The sequence below is a fragment of the Entelurus aequoreus genome, linkage group LG16 (assembly GCF_033978785.1).
Source record: "Entelurus aequoreus isolate RoL-2023_Sb linkage group LG16, RoL_Eaeq_v1.1, whole genome shotgun sequence".
Lineage (NCBI taxonomy): Eukaryota > Metazoa > Chordata > Actinopteri > Syngnathiformes > Syngnathidae > Entelurus > Entelurus aequoreus.
In genome coordinates, this window is record NC_084746.1 from 5,241,153 (window position 1) to 5,254,154 (window position 13,002).

General features: G+C 42.1%; 1 protein-coding gene across 2 annotated transcripts in view; it reads left to right on the top strand.

Annotated features, from left to right (window-relative positions):
* Positions 1-4,398: 4,398 nt before the first annotated feature.
* The window catches only part of ranbp3b (RAN binding protein 3b), a 43,716-nt gene continuing 35,112 nt past the window's right edge, over positions 4,399-13,002 (top strand). Inside the window, exons 1-2 of one of the 2 annotated variants that reach the window (XM_062023848.1) lie at positions 4,399-4,536; positions 4,623-4,831. In XM_062023848.1, coding sequence (XP_061879832.1) covers positions 4,810-4,831 — 22 coding nt within the window. In that variant the 5' untranslated portion in view covers positions 4,399-4,536; positions 4,623-4,809. The remainder of the gene's footprint in view (positions 4,537-4,622; positions 4,832-13,002) is intronic. The other variant, XM_062023849.1, reaches the window with a different exon arrangement.

Sequence of the window (13,002 nt, forward strand, 5' to 3'; positions counted from 1 at the left end):
TTCTCAAATGAAGATAGAAACAAAATAAATAAATCCCTGACTGGAAGGATAGACAGAAGATCAACAATACTATTAAACCATGTACATGTAACTACACGGTTAAAAATTCTCAGCCTGGTAAGGCTTAACAATGCTGTTGCTAACGACGCTAAGGCTAATTTAGCAACTTAGCAACCGGACCTCACAGAACTATGATAAAAACATTAGCGCTCCACCTACGCCAGCCAGCCCTCATCCTCCCATCAACAGCCGTGCTCACCTGCGTTCCAGCGATCGACGGCGCGACGAAGGACTTCATCCGTGGGTTTGGCGGCAAGCATCGGCTAGGCGTAGTAAATAGTCCTTGTTGTGTTGCTGTAAGTATTGTACTTAGCCGCTAATACACCTATCGATCCCACCTACAACGTTCTTCTTTGCAGCCTCCATTGTTCATTAAACAAATTGCAAAAGATTCACCAACACAGATGTCCAGAATACTGTGGAATTTTGTCGAAGAAAACAAGAGGTTTTTGTATCGGGTCGATGGGGTCCAACCACTTCCGTGGATTTTGTGACGTCACGCGCATAAATCATATCCAAAGGAGTTTTTCAACCGGAAGTGTGGCGGGAATTTTAAAATTGCACTTTATAAGTTAACCCGGCCGTATTGGCATGTGTTTCAATGTTAAGATTTCATCATTGATATATAAACTATCAGACTGCGTGGTTGGTAGTAGTGGCTTTCAATAAGTTCTTTAAAGGCCTACTGAATTTTTTTATTTTATTTAAACGGGGATAGCAGATCCATTCTATGTGTCATACTTGATCATTTCGCGATATTGCCATATTTTTGCTGAAAGGATTTAGTAGAGAACATCGACGATAAAGTTCGCAACTTTTGGTCGCTGATAAAAAAAGCCTTGCCTGTACCGGAAGTAGCGTGACATCGCAGGTTGAAAGGCTCCTCACATTTCCCCGTTGTTTACACCAGCAGCGAGAGCGATTCGGACCGAGAAAGCGACGATTACCCCATTAATTTGAGCCAGGATGAAAGATTCGTGGATGAGGAACGTGAGAGTGAAGGACTAGAGTGCAGTGCAGGACCGTAACTTAGGTACAGGGGCTCATTGGATTCCACACTCTCTCCTTTTTCTATTGTGGATCACGGATTTGTATTTTAAACCACCTCGGATACTATATCCTCTTGAAAATGAGAGTCGAGAACGCGAAATGGACATTCACAGTGACTTTTATCCCCACGACAATACATCGGTGAAGCACTTTAGCTACGGAGCTAACTTGATAGCATTGTGCTTAAATGCAGATAGAAACAAAAGAAATAAGCCCCTGACTGGAAGGATAGACAGAAGATCAACAATACTACTGCCGGTATTTAAAAAAAAAAAAAAAATATTGTAATATTTTCAGAATGTGTTTGTTCTATTTTTGGCCAAAGTAAGACAAAGGAAACAATCTGAAGTTAAATTTAAAGTACCACTGATAGTCACACACACACTCTAGGTGTGGTGAAATTATCCTCTGCATTTGAACAATGTCCCACGGCACACCACACTGTATCTCACGGCACACTGGTGTGCCACACTGCTGTATTGGTATCAGCAGCACCAAGTTCCTGGGGGTGCAGATAACTGACAATATAACCTGGCCCCTACTCTTGTAAAAAGAGCTCAGCAGCGCATGCATTTTTTGCGTCGGATGAAAAGAGCACAGCTCCCTCCCCCATTCTCACCACATTCTACAGAGGCACTATAGAGAGCCTGCTGACCAACAGCATCTCTGTTTGGACTGGAGCCTGCAGTGCCTCAGACTGGAAGTCTCTGCAGAGAGTGGGGAGGACGGCGGAAAAGATCATCAGGACTCCTCTTCCTCCTATCCAGGAGATCGCAAAAAGCCGCTGCCTGACCAGGGCTCAGAAAATCTGCAGAGACTCCTCCCACCCCCACCAAGGACTGTTTTCACTGCTGGACTCTAGAACAGTGGTTCTTAACCTGGGTTCGATCGAACCCTAGGGGTTCGGTGAGTCGGCCTCAGGGGTTCGGCGGAGGTCAAGACACACCCGACTCATCGTGTAAATACAAACTTTTCCCTATCGGCGTATTACGGATACGGCAACAGCTGACTGGTTTGCATGTGTGTAGTTTGTTGTGAGTTTATGCACTGTGTTGGTTTTGTTCTTCGAACAAGGTGATGTTCATGCACAGTTCATTTTATGCACCAGTAAAAAAACATGGTAACACTTTAGTATGGGGAACATATTCACCATTATTTAGTTGCTTATTAACATGCAAATTAGTAACATATTGGCTCTTAACTAGTCATTATTAAGTACTTATTAATGCCTTATTCGGCATGGCCTTATTATAACCCTAACCCTCTAACCCTGACCCTAACCCTAACCAAATAACTCTAAATTAACTCTTCCGGGGCGCTACAATATACACCCCCCTGCTACCACCAAAATTCCCACCAGCCCCCTCCCCACTCCCATATCTCCCGAATTCGGAGGTCTCAAGGTTGGCAAGTATGCTCTAACCCTAACCAAATAACTCTAAATTAAGTCTTTGTTACTTAGAATATGTTCCCCATACTAAAGTGTTGTGTTGAATTTGAAAAAAAAAACATTTTATTTTTCACTAAAGTGTTCGGTGAATGTGCATATGAAACTGGTGGGGTTCGGTACCTCCAACAAGGTTAAAGGCCTACTGAAACCCACTACTACCGACCACGCAGTCTGATAGTTTATATATCAATGATGAAATCTTAACATTATAACACATGCCAATACGGCCGGGTTAACTTATAAAGTGACATTTTAAATTTGCTGCTAAACTTCCGGTTCGAAACGCCTCTGAGGATGACGTGTGCGCGTGACGTAGACCGGGGAACACGGGTATGCCTTCCACATTGAAGCCAATACGAAAAAGCTCTGTTTTCATTTCATAATTCCACAGTATTCTGGACATCTGTGTTCGTGAATCTGTTTCAATCATGTTCATTGCATTATGGAGAAGGAAACTGAGCAAGCAAAGAAGAAAGTTGTCGGTGCGAAATGGACGTATTTTTCGAACGTAGTCAGCCACAACAGTACACAGCCGGCGCTTCTTTGTTTACATTCCCGAAAGATGCAGTCAAGATGGAAGAACTCGGATAACAGAGACTCTAACCAGGAGGACTTTTGACTTGGATACACAGACGCCTGTAGAGAACTGGGACAACACAGACTCTTACCAGGATTACTTTGATTTGGATGACAAAGACGCAGACGTGCTACTGTGAGTATGCAGCTTTGGCTTCTAAACATTTGATGCTTGACCGTATGTGCGCAACTTTTTTTTGCGTATGTACGTAACTTTTTAAAAATATATAAGCTTTATGAACCTTGGGTTAGGTGAACGGTCTTTTGGGCTGAGTGATTGTGTGTGTTGATCAGGTGTTTGAATTGTATTGGCGTGTTCTATGGAGCTAGGAGCTAGCATAGGAACTAGGAGCTAGCATAACACGTACCGTACCGTACGTGCGCGTCACGTACGTAACTTTTTAAAAATATATAAGCTTTATGAACCTTGGGTTAGGTGAACGGTCTTTTGGGCTGAGTGATTGTGTGTGTTGGTCAGGTGTTTGAATTGTATTGGCGTGTTCTATGGAGCTAGGAGCTAGCAGAGGAGCTAGGAGCTAGCATAACAAACACACAGGTGTTATTATGCAGGATTAATTTGTGGCATATTAAATATAAGCCTGGTTGTGTTGTGGCTAATAGAGTATATATATGTCTTGTGTTTATTTACTGTTGTAGTCATTCCCAGCTGAATATCAGGTCACCCCCGCCTCTCACAGCATCTTCCCTATCTGAATAGCTTCAACTCCCCACTAGTCCTTCACTTGCACTTTACTCATCCACAAATCTTTCATCCTCGCTCAAATTAATGGGGAAATTGTCGCTTTCTCGGTCCGAATCTCTCTCACTTCATGCGGCCATCATTGTAAACAATAGGGAACTTTGCGTATATGTTCCACTGACTACGTCACGCTACTTCCGGTAGGGGCAAGCCTTTTTTTTATCAGATACCAAAAGTTGCAATCTTTATCGTCGTTGTTCTATACTAAATCCTTTCAGCAAAAATATGGCAATATCGCGAAATGATCAAGTATGACACATAGAATAGATCTGCTATCCCCGTTTAAATAAAAAAAAAATTCATTTCAGTAGGCCTTTAAGACCACTGATTGAGTGGTCAATTGTAGGGAATATGTACTGTACTGTGCAATCTACTAATAAAAGTTTCAATCAATCAATCAAACACCATGCAAGTACGCCCCCTGGTGGCTAGTAGCAGCAGCAGCAGCACGGGGCTGATATCAGTGCATTGGTGCTCAGCTTTACACATGGCATGACGTCATTACCACGTCATTGTTTTCAAAAAAAGTGACTGTATTGTTTTAAAAATGATACTGATAATTGGAGTGGTCGTCTTTGCGCAAAACAAAGCTGATGGATCGATTGTTCTGGGTTCGATTATATAGCAGAACGGAACGGGGGTAGGAACAAAATGCAATTGTAGATACTTATTTTTATGATATAGTATTTCATTGTGAGTCGCATTGTGTTGTGTTGCCGCGGTCAGAGAGAGAGGAGGGGAGAAGCTGACAAAGGCCGACGAGCGACACACGCAGCCAGACCAAAGCACACGAGTGCAGATGCAGGCGGACGCAGGAGCTCGTCAAGCGCCTGTGAGCGGGCTCTCTCTCCCCGGCCTGAGCCTGTCTTATCTGCGCGGTGCCTTGTGGGTGTGTGTGTGTGTGTGAAGTAAAATGGCGGACTTGGCAAACGAAGGTGAGTTGGCTAGTAGTGTCGAGTGCGGCGGTCCGGCGGGGGACGGGCGAAACACGCGGATCGGCGACAGTAAAAAATAGCGCCTTTTGCGAGGCGCGGGCTTTTTGTAAAAATGTCGATTGGGGACGACTCGGCTGCTTTGTTGGGCGTCCGTGCTAGAAGCGGGAGTTGCTTCCCGGCGTTTCCTAGGCTACACTGTTAGCAAACAGGCTAGGAAGGATGCGACTAATAGCTGGGAAGCTTCGGAACGCCCTCGAATGCTAACAATGCTAACTAGCATTGCACAACCTGGTTATTTATAGCCAATGTGTTTTACCTACTATCAAATCAAACATTAACACCTATTAAAGTTAATATCACCAATATATTTACACAACTGATATTTTGACAGGTGGAACTAACCAACTTGCAAATAACTCCGCTACCTGCCTGTGTTTCAATGTTGTCAGCGGCCGGCTTCGGTTTGGGCTAGACGTGCACTTAGTAAAATGCTAGCTCGCTATGTCCCAACACTGGGTTGTGTTCTTAACTTCAGTCTTTTAATGGCGCTTGTATTTACATGGATGTGCGTCGGTAGGAGTTGAAATGTCCGCGGCGCTACGTAGCCAACGGACCCGCGCGCGTACACACACGCGTATCCCTCCACGTCGTCGCCGTCTAATTGCTGGACAGTGCCCGTTGGTCCGCCGACGTTAAGCCGGGTGAGCGTCTCTTGACGCTGGGCTGACACAAAAACATGATATCGACATGTCTACAGTTGTGGTACTTAATCTCGGGTATGTTATTTATTTACCTCCCTCCCTCCCGCCAATGCTATGCTACACACCTGCTCCATGTAAGTACCTCACCCCCCAAGGTGCTGAAACAGACGTCTGTTTAAACACATGATTACTTTATCACAGTGACCCAAAGACTTGCCTAAATCACAGTTTTTCAACGTTTTTTCAGCCAAGGCACATATTTTTCATTGAAAAAAATCCAAAGGCACAACACCAGCAGAACTCATTAAAAAAATGAAACTCTGTAGTCGATATTGACAATAAAAAGTTATTCTAGCAATTGTTGAATATGACTTTAAACCATAACCAACTATGCAACAGCTCTTGTCTCAAACTAGGTCTACTGTCACTACCTCTCACACCAGGCCGTGACTTATTTTGAGTTTTTTGGTGTTTTCCTGTGCGTAGTGTTTTAGTTCCAGTTTTTCGTTCCTTTTTTGGTGGCTTTTCCTGTTTTGTTGGCAGTTTCATGTCCTCCGTTGCGAGCTATTCCCTGCGCCTGCTTTGCTTTAGCAATCAAGACTATTTAAGTTGTGCGGACGCTATCCTTCTTTGTGGAGACATTGTTGGTTGTCTTGTCATGTACGGGATGTACTTTGTGGACGCTAGGGTTGGGTATCGTTTAAATTCGAACGATTCAGATTCTTTGTTTCGATTCCGATTCCTGACTATTCTCGATTCCGATTCTTCTTGTACCATGCCGGGATCAATGTGTTTGACAGGTAGTCCCTGGAAGGTGGTATGTATTTTGGGTTGAGAGTTTTCACCATATTCCTGCAAACATAAACAAACATGTAATGTTGCTGTTACTGTTTAGCCCAGTATCAATTAGCTTAGCTCTAACGTTATTGCTTAACTAACCTAAATGTTGGAGATTCCACCTCTGAAAAGGGATGCAGTCCTTTGACTATGTGTGCAGTGACCTTTCTGTGGCACTCTTCCGTCTGTGGCACCGACATCTTCCCCATTGCCGCTACGGTGAACGGAGTACGCTGAGCACAGGCTAGCAGGTTGTAAATTGTCTATGAAAAAATATGCGGGCTAATTTGTTAGCTGCCTCAACGTTGGCGCAAAACACATTATTTATTGCATATATATTGTTTTACTTACCGGATTCGGACTGCAGTGCAGTCACCGAGGTGCCAGGCTGGGCGTCGGAGGAAGAGGCAGAGGAGGACGGTCGGCGCAGCGCGTCGAAGACAGGACACGCATTTATTTGTACTCCATGAACTCGGAGGTGCTTCATCATGTTCGACGTGCACCCTCCTAAGCACGAAACAGTCCTGTCGCACGTGTTCCATTTCGTCGATATTTCATTTTTTTTAGTAAAATAAAGCCACACTTTCGACCACCGACGCCTGCTATCCATGCTTGACTGACTCGCTCGGCTACATAGGCTCGGCTATGCTAACACTTCCGGCGGTGGGCGCTTCTTCGTTGGTGTTCAGCGGCTTCTTCTTCCGGTCGGTGGACTTTTTGTTTTTCCCGGTCGGCGGACTGGGTATCGAAACTAGGAATCGAAATTTAAACTTTTGAACGATTCCGGGAGAATCGGAAAGTTAGTCCCGGTTCCAATCGATACTTGATACCCAACCCTAGTGGACGCCGTCTCTGCTCCACACGCGTAAGTCTTTGCTGTCGTCCAGCATTCTGTTTTTGTTTACTTTATAGCCAGTTCAGTTTTAGTTTTGTTTTGCATAACTTTCCCTAAGCTTCAATGCCTTTTCTTAGCGGCACTCGCCATTTGTTTATTTTTGGTTATAAACATTAGATAGCTTTTGACCTGCACGCTGCTTCCCGACAAACCATGGTCGTCGTTCCCGATACCTACAAAGCAATTAGCTACCTGATGCCATCTACAGATATGGAAGAGTATTGCCGGACTAGACAGTACAGACACTGAACAACGGCACATTGTTTGCGGATTTTTATTACTGGTTTGTAAAAAATATTTTTAGGTGAAATGACATAATCTCCCACGGCACACCAGACTGTATTTGTGGCACGGTGGTTGAAAAATGCTGGCCTAAATGATTGTGATGGCTTTCAAACGTGTGCAGCACCACATGACTGTCTTGTATTTATGCGCTGTTGTCGTATTTAATGCTACACTTTCACATTCTAATAAGACCTGTGCGATGATCACTAGAAATGCACGGATGCGGTCAGATGACTGCCATGTAACCCGTCGGGCCGCCTCCGAATTATGCATAGCAAGGGTGTGACGGATTGAGTAAATTTGTTATTTATTGCCGTGGCGCAGAAATGCACTGAATCGTAATTAAAGGGGATCTGCACTGTTTTGGAATTTTGCCTATGGTTCACAATCATTATAGAAGACATGATGACAGATGTTTTTTTTATGCATTCTAGATAGTAAATAAATGCGACCAAAAGTCCGATTACAATTAAGCCTATGGGAGCCACTCTATTCTCAATCCAATCCACTTTATTTATATAGCACATTTAAACAACAAAAATGTTTCCAAAGTGCTGCACAAAAATATTAAAAATAAGATTCAAATACTACCCTTAGCTCCAACAATGACTGAATGAAAACAAAATAACTAAATATAAAAATAAATATGATTAAAAAACGATTTTAAAGGGTAAAACCAATTAAAACAATAAATAGAAATACAAATTTAAAAACACAGAGGACCACACAACTCACGTAGTGTTAAAAGCCACAGAATAAAAGTGGGTCTTAAGAAGAGACTTAAAACACTCCACTGTGGGAGCAGTTGGAACATGGAGGGGCAGAGTGTTCCAGAGCTTAGGGCCGACCACAGAGAAGGCCCTGTCTCCCCTGGTTTTAAGTCTCGTTTTGGGAAACACGAGCTGGAGCTAGCTCTCGGACCTCAGAGCGCGCGCAGGAGTGTAAATTTGGATGAGGTCTGAGATATAATGAGGCGCCAGTCCATGCAGAGCTTTCAAACCAAACGGCAACATTTTTAAAATAAATTCTAAAATGAACAGGGAGCCAGTGCAATGTCTCAAGAATTGGGGTTATATGCTCGTGTTTCCTGGCCCCTGTTAAAAGTCGAGCTGCTATTTTTAAATCAATTCTAAAATGAACAGGGAGCCAGTGCAAAGTCTCAAGAATTGGGGTTATAAGCTCGCGTTTTATGGCCCCTGTTAAAAGTTCTGGACTAACTGCAACCGGTAAAGAGCTTTTTGGCTAATGCCAGCATAAAGTGCATTCCAGTAGTGCAGGCCACTTGAAATAAAAGCATGCACGACTTGTTCAAAAAGGTTAAAAGATAAAAACGGTTTTACTTTTGCTAAAAGACAAAGATGATAAAAACACGATTTTAAAACGCCATTGACTTGTTTGTCAAGTTTAAAATCACTGTCTATAGTGACGCCAAGGCTGCCTATAATGCACCTAAAACAACATCCAAACACCTCCATTAAAGTTTTACATACTTGGTGTAAGTATATATGTAATGTAGTAACAGACTAGGGTTGTACGGTATACCGGTATTAGTATAATACAGCGATACGAATGAATCATATTTGGTACTATACCGCCTCTAAAAAGTACCGGTCCCCAAATTTGTGGTATCATCCAAAACAATGTAAAGCATCCAAACAACAGAAGAATAAGTGATTATTACATTTTAACAGAAGTGTAGATAGACCATGTTAAAAGAGAAAGTAAGCAGGTATTAACAGTAAATGAACAAGTAAATTAATAATTCATTTTCTACCACTTGTCCTTAATAATTTTGACAAAATATTAGAATGGAAAATGACACAATATGTTACTGCATTTGTCAGCAGCTAAATTAGGAGCCTTTGTTTGCTTACTTACTATTAAAAGACAAGTTGTCTTGTATGTTCACTGTTTTAAGGACAAACTTGCAATAAGGAACATATGTTTAATGTACCGTAAGATTTTTTGTTAAAACAAAGCCAATGATGCAATTTTTTGTGGTCCCCTTTATTTAGCAAAGTATCGAAAAGTATTGGTATCAGGACGACACTATATAACAGACACATTCTTAATAACATTTAATTTAACAAATTGTTATCATTTTAAGCATCACATTAGCCTTTTTTTTTAACATCACTGATTACTGCTCATCACTGCAGGGGTGGACCTAAGCGTCATTTCATGTCGTTCTCGCCATTTCCCGGTTTAAATTGGCTGTCAAAGTGTACCAACTTGTCGGAATACAGATTTGTCCTTCTCCTATGCAGGTGAAAGGCATGATTTATAATCTAGAATAAAGTTTTGACGAGCAAGGAAACAAGGAGGCGGCTGATCAGTCGATCATGTCAACATTGGCACACAAGCTCGTGATCTTGGCGCTGCTATAGTTAGCACTTATAATATCAATATCACCAATACTTGGTTAATATTCAAGTCACGAAAAGTAAATGGAGTATTGTTGGCAGTTTTTGGATGGTTATTTATTGGGTTTTGCGGGCAGAATAGAGGACCTCCCATTGACTCCACTGTAAGCAGACATTTATTTACGTTTGTTTACAAGTTAGAATGCATTAAAAAAAATACATCCGTCATGTCCTTCATAATGATTGTGAACATGAGGCAAAATTCACAAAAAAGTGCAGTTCCCCTTAAATGCTTTTTAAAAAATAATGTTATTGCCCATCAATACACTGACAAACTGTTGCACCCAAACAAACAAGCTAGATCTTTCATTGACAGGTGGTCTGCAGTTTGCATCATAAGATATGAAAACACCAAATACTTGATGTACACGTTTAACAAATGCCAGTTAGCATAGCTGTGCGACAGTACGTTGCTCAAACCTAATTTCCAGAAGCTTTAAAGGGGAAGTGCACTTTTTTTTTATCCATAATTCACAATCCTTATGTGAGACAGCACACATATGTATATCTTTTATTTAATGCATTCTAACTCAAAAATAAACGCTAGCAATAGTCAGTTAACAATGGAGGTAATGAAATTTGATTAATTCCGCCTATGAAAAAATCCAAAAACATCCATCAATGTTTTATATACACGCTGTAAGCATATATGTAATGTAGTAACAGGCATATTCATAATAACATGTAATATTTATGTGTTTTGGTCATTTTAAGCATTTGGAGGTGCATTCATCTCTCAGATGCATCACAACGTCCGCTATGTCCTACAACAACTACCACTAATCATGGCAGACTTTGAGGGCTAACGACTACTATTTTTTGAACAAATGATGATTGAGAACAATAAACCTTTGAGCCTGAATATAAGCAGGATGAGCTACAAGTTTTAGAAGCCGAGTGATAAGCAGATCCAGCAAGCAGCACTTGCTAAGCAAGAAATCCAAACTACGAACATATTAAAACAATCACTTAGTGTACAAAGACTGCTGTCACAGGGATGCCGACTGATGGGATGTTTATTATATATCTTGTTTAGATGTATGATTTTTTTATTCCTTAATCGCAGTTGTTCTAAAACGTTTTTCACCAAGTACCACCTCAGAAAACACCTGGGTCTCAAAGTACCACCATAATGACCAACATTAAAATACAGTAGCATGGTAGGCCTAGGTATTCATTAAAACAAGGCACAGCTTTTATTTAACAAGCGTATCTAATATTTTTGGACCGGGTCCTATGTTAGGTTATGTTCCCAATATGTACAAACCCCGTTTCCATATGAGTTGGGAAATTGTGTTAGATGTAAATAGAAACGGAATACAATGATTTGCAAATCCTTTTCAACCCATATTCAATTGAATGCACTACAAAGACAACATATTTGATGTTCAAACTCATAAACTTTATTTTATTTTTTTTGCAAATAATAATGAACTTAGAATTTCATGGCTGCAACACGTGCCAAAGTAGTTGGGAAAGGGCATGTTCACCACTGTGTTACATGGCCTTTCCTTTTAACAACACTCAGTAAACGTTTGGGAACTGAGGAGACACATTTTTGAAGCTTCTCAGGTGGAATTCTTTCCCATTCTTGCTTGATGTACAGCTTAAGTTGTTCAACAGTCCGGGGGTCTCCGTTGTGCTATTTTAGGCTTCATAATGCGCCACACATTTTCAATGGGAGACAGGTCTGGACTACAGGCAAGCCAGTCTAGTACCCGCACTCTTTTACTATGAAGCCACGTTGATGTAACACGTGGCTTGGCATTGTCTTGCTGAAATAAGCAGGGGCGTCCATGGTATCGTTGCTTGGATGGCAACATATGTTGCTCCAAAACCTGTATGTACCTTTCAGCATTAATGGTGCCTTCACAGATGTGTAAGTTACCCATGTCTTGGGCACTAATACACCCCCATACCATCACAGATGCTGGCTTTTACACTTTGCGCCTATAACAATGCGGATGGTTCTTTTCCTCTTTGGTCCGGAGGACACGACGTCCACAGTTTCCAAAAACAATTTGAAATGTGGACTCGTCAGACCATAGAACACTTTTCCACTTTGTATCAGTCCATCTTAGATGAGCTCAGGCCCAGCGAAGCCGACGGCGTTTCTGGGTGTTGTTGATAAACGGTTTTCGCCTTGCATAGGAGAGTTTTAACACTTACAGATGTAGCGACAAACTGTAGTTACTGACAGTGGGTTTCTGAAGTGTTCCTGAGCCCATGTGGTGATATCCTTTACACACTGATGTCGCTTGTTGATGCAGTACAGCCTGAGGGATCGACGGTCACGGGCTTAGCTGCTTACGTACAGTGATTTCTCCAGATTCTCTGAACCCTTTGATGAGATCCCTAAATTCCTTGCAATAGCTGGTTGAGAAAGGTTTTTCTTAAACTGTTCAACAATTTGCTCACGCATTTGTTGACAAAGTGGTGACCCTCGCCCCATCCTTGTTTGTGAATGACTGAGCATTTCATGGAATCTACTTTTATACCCAATCATGGCACCCACCTGTTCCCAATTTGCCTGTTCACCTGTGGGATGTTCCAAATAAGTGTTTGATGAGCATTCCTCAACTTTATCAGTATTTATTGCCACCTTTCCCAACTTCTTTGTCACGTGTTGCTGGCATCAAATTCTAAAGTTAATGATTATTTGCAACAAAAAAAAAGTATCAGTTTGAACATCAAATATGTTGTCTTAATAATAATAATGGATTAGATTTATATAGCGCTTTTCTAGACACTCAATGCGCTTCACAGAGAAGTGAGAACCCATCATTCATTCACACCTGGTGGTGGTAAGCTACTTTCGTAGCCACAGCTGCCCTGGGGTAGACTGATGGAAGCGTGGCTACCAATTAGCGCCTACCGCCCCTTCGTCCACCACCTATCATTCATCATTCATTCACCGGTGTGAGCGACACCGGGGGCAAGGGTGAAGTGTCCTGCCCAAGGACACAACGGAAGCGATTTTGGATGGTAAGAGGCGGGGAGCGAACCTGCAACCCTCAGGTTTCTGGCACG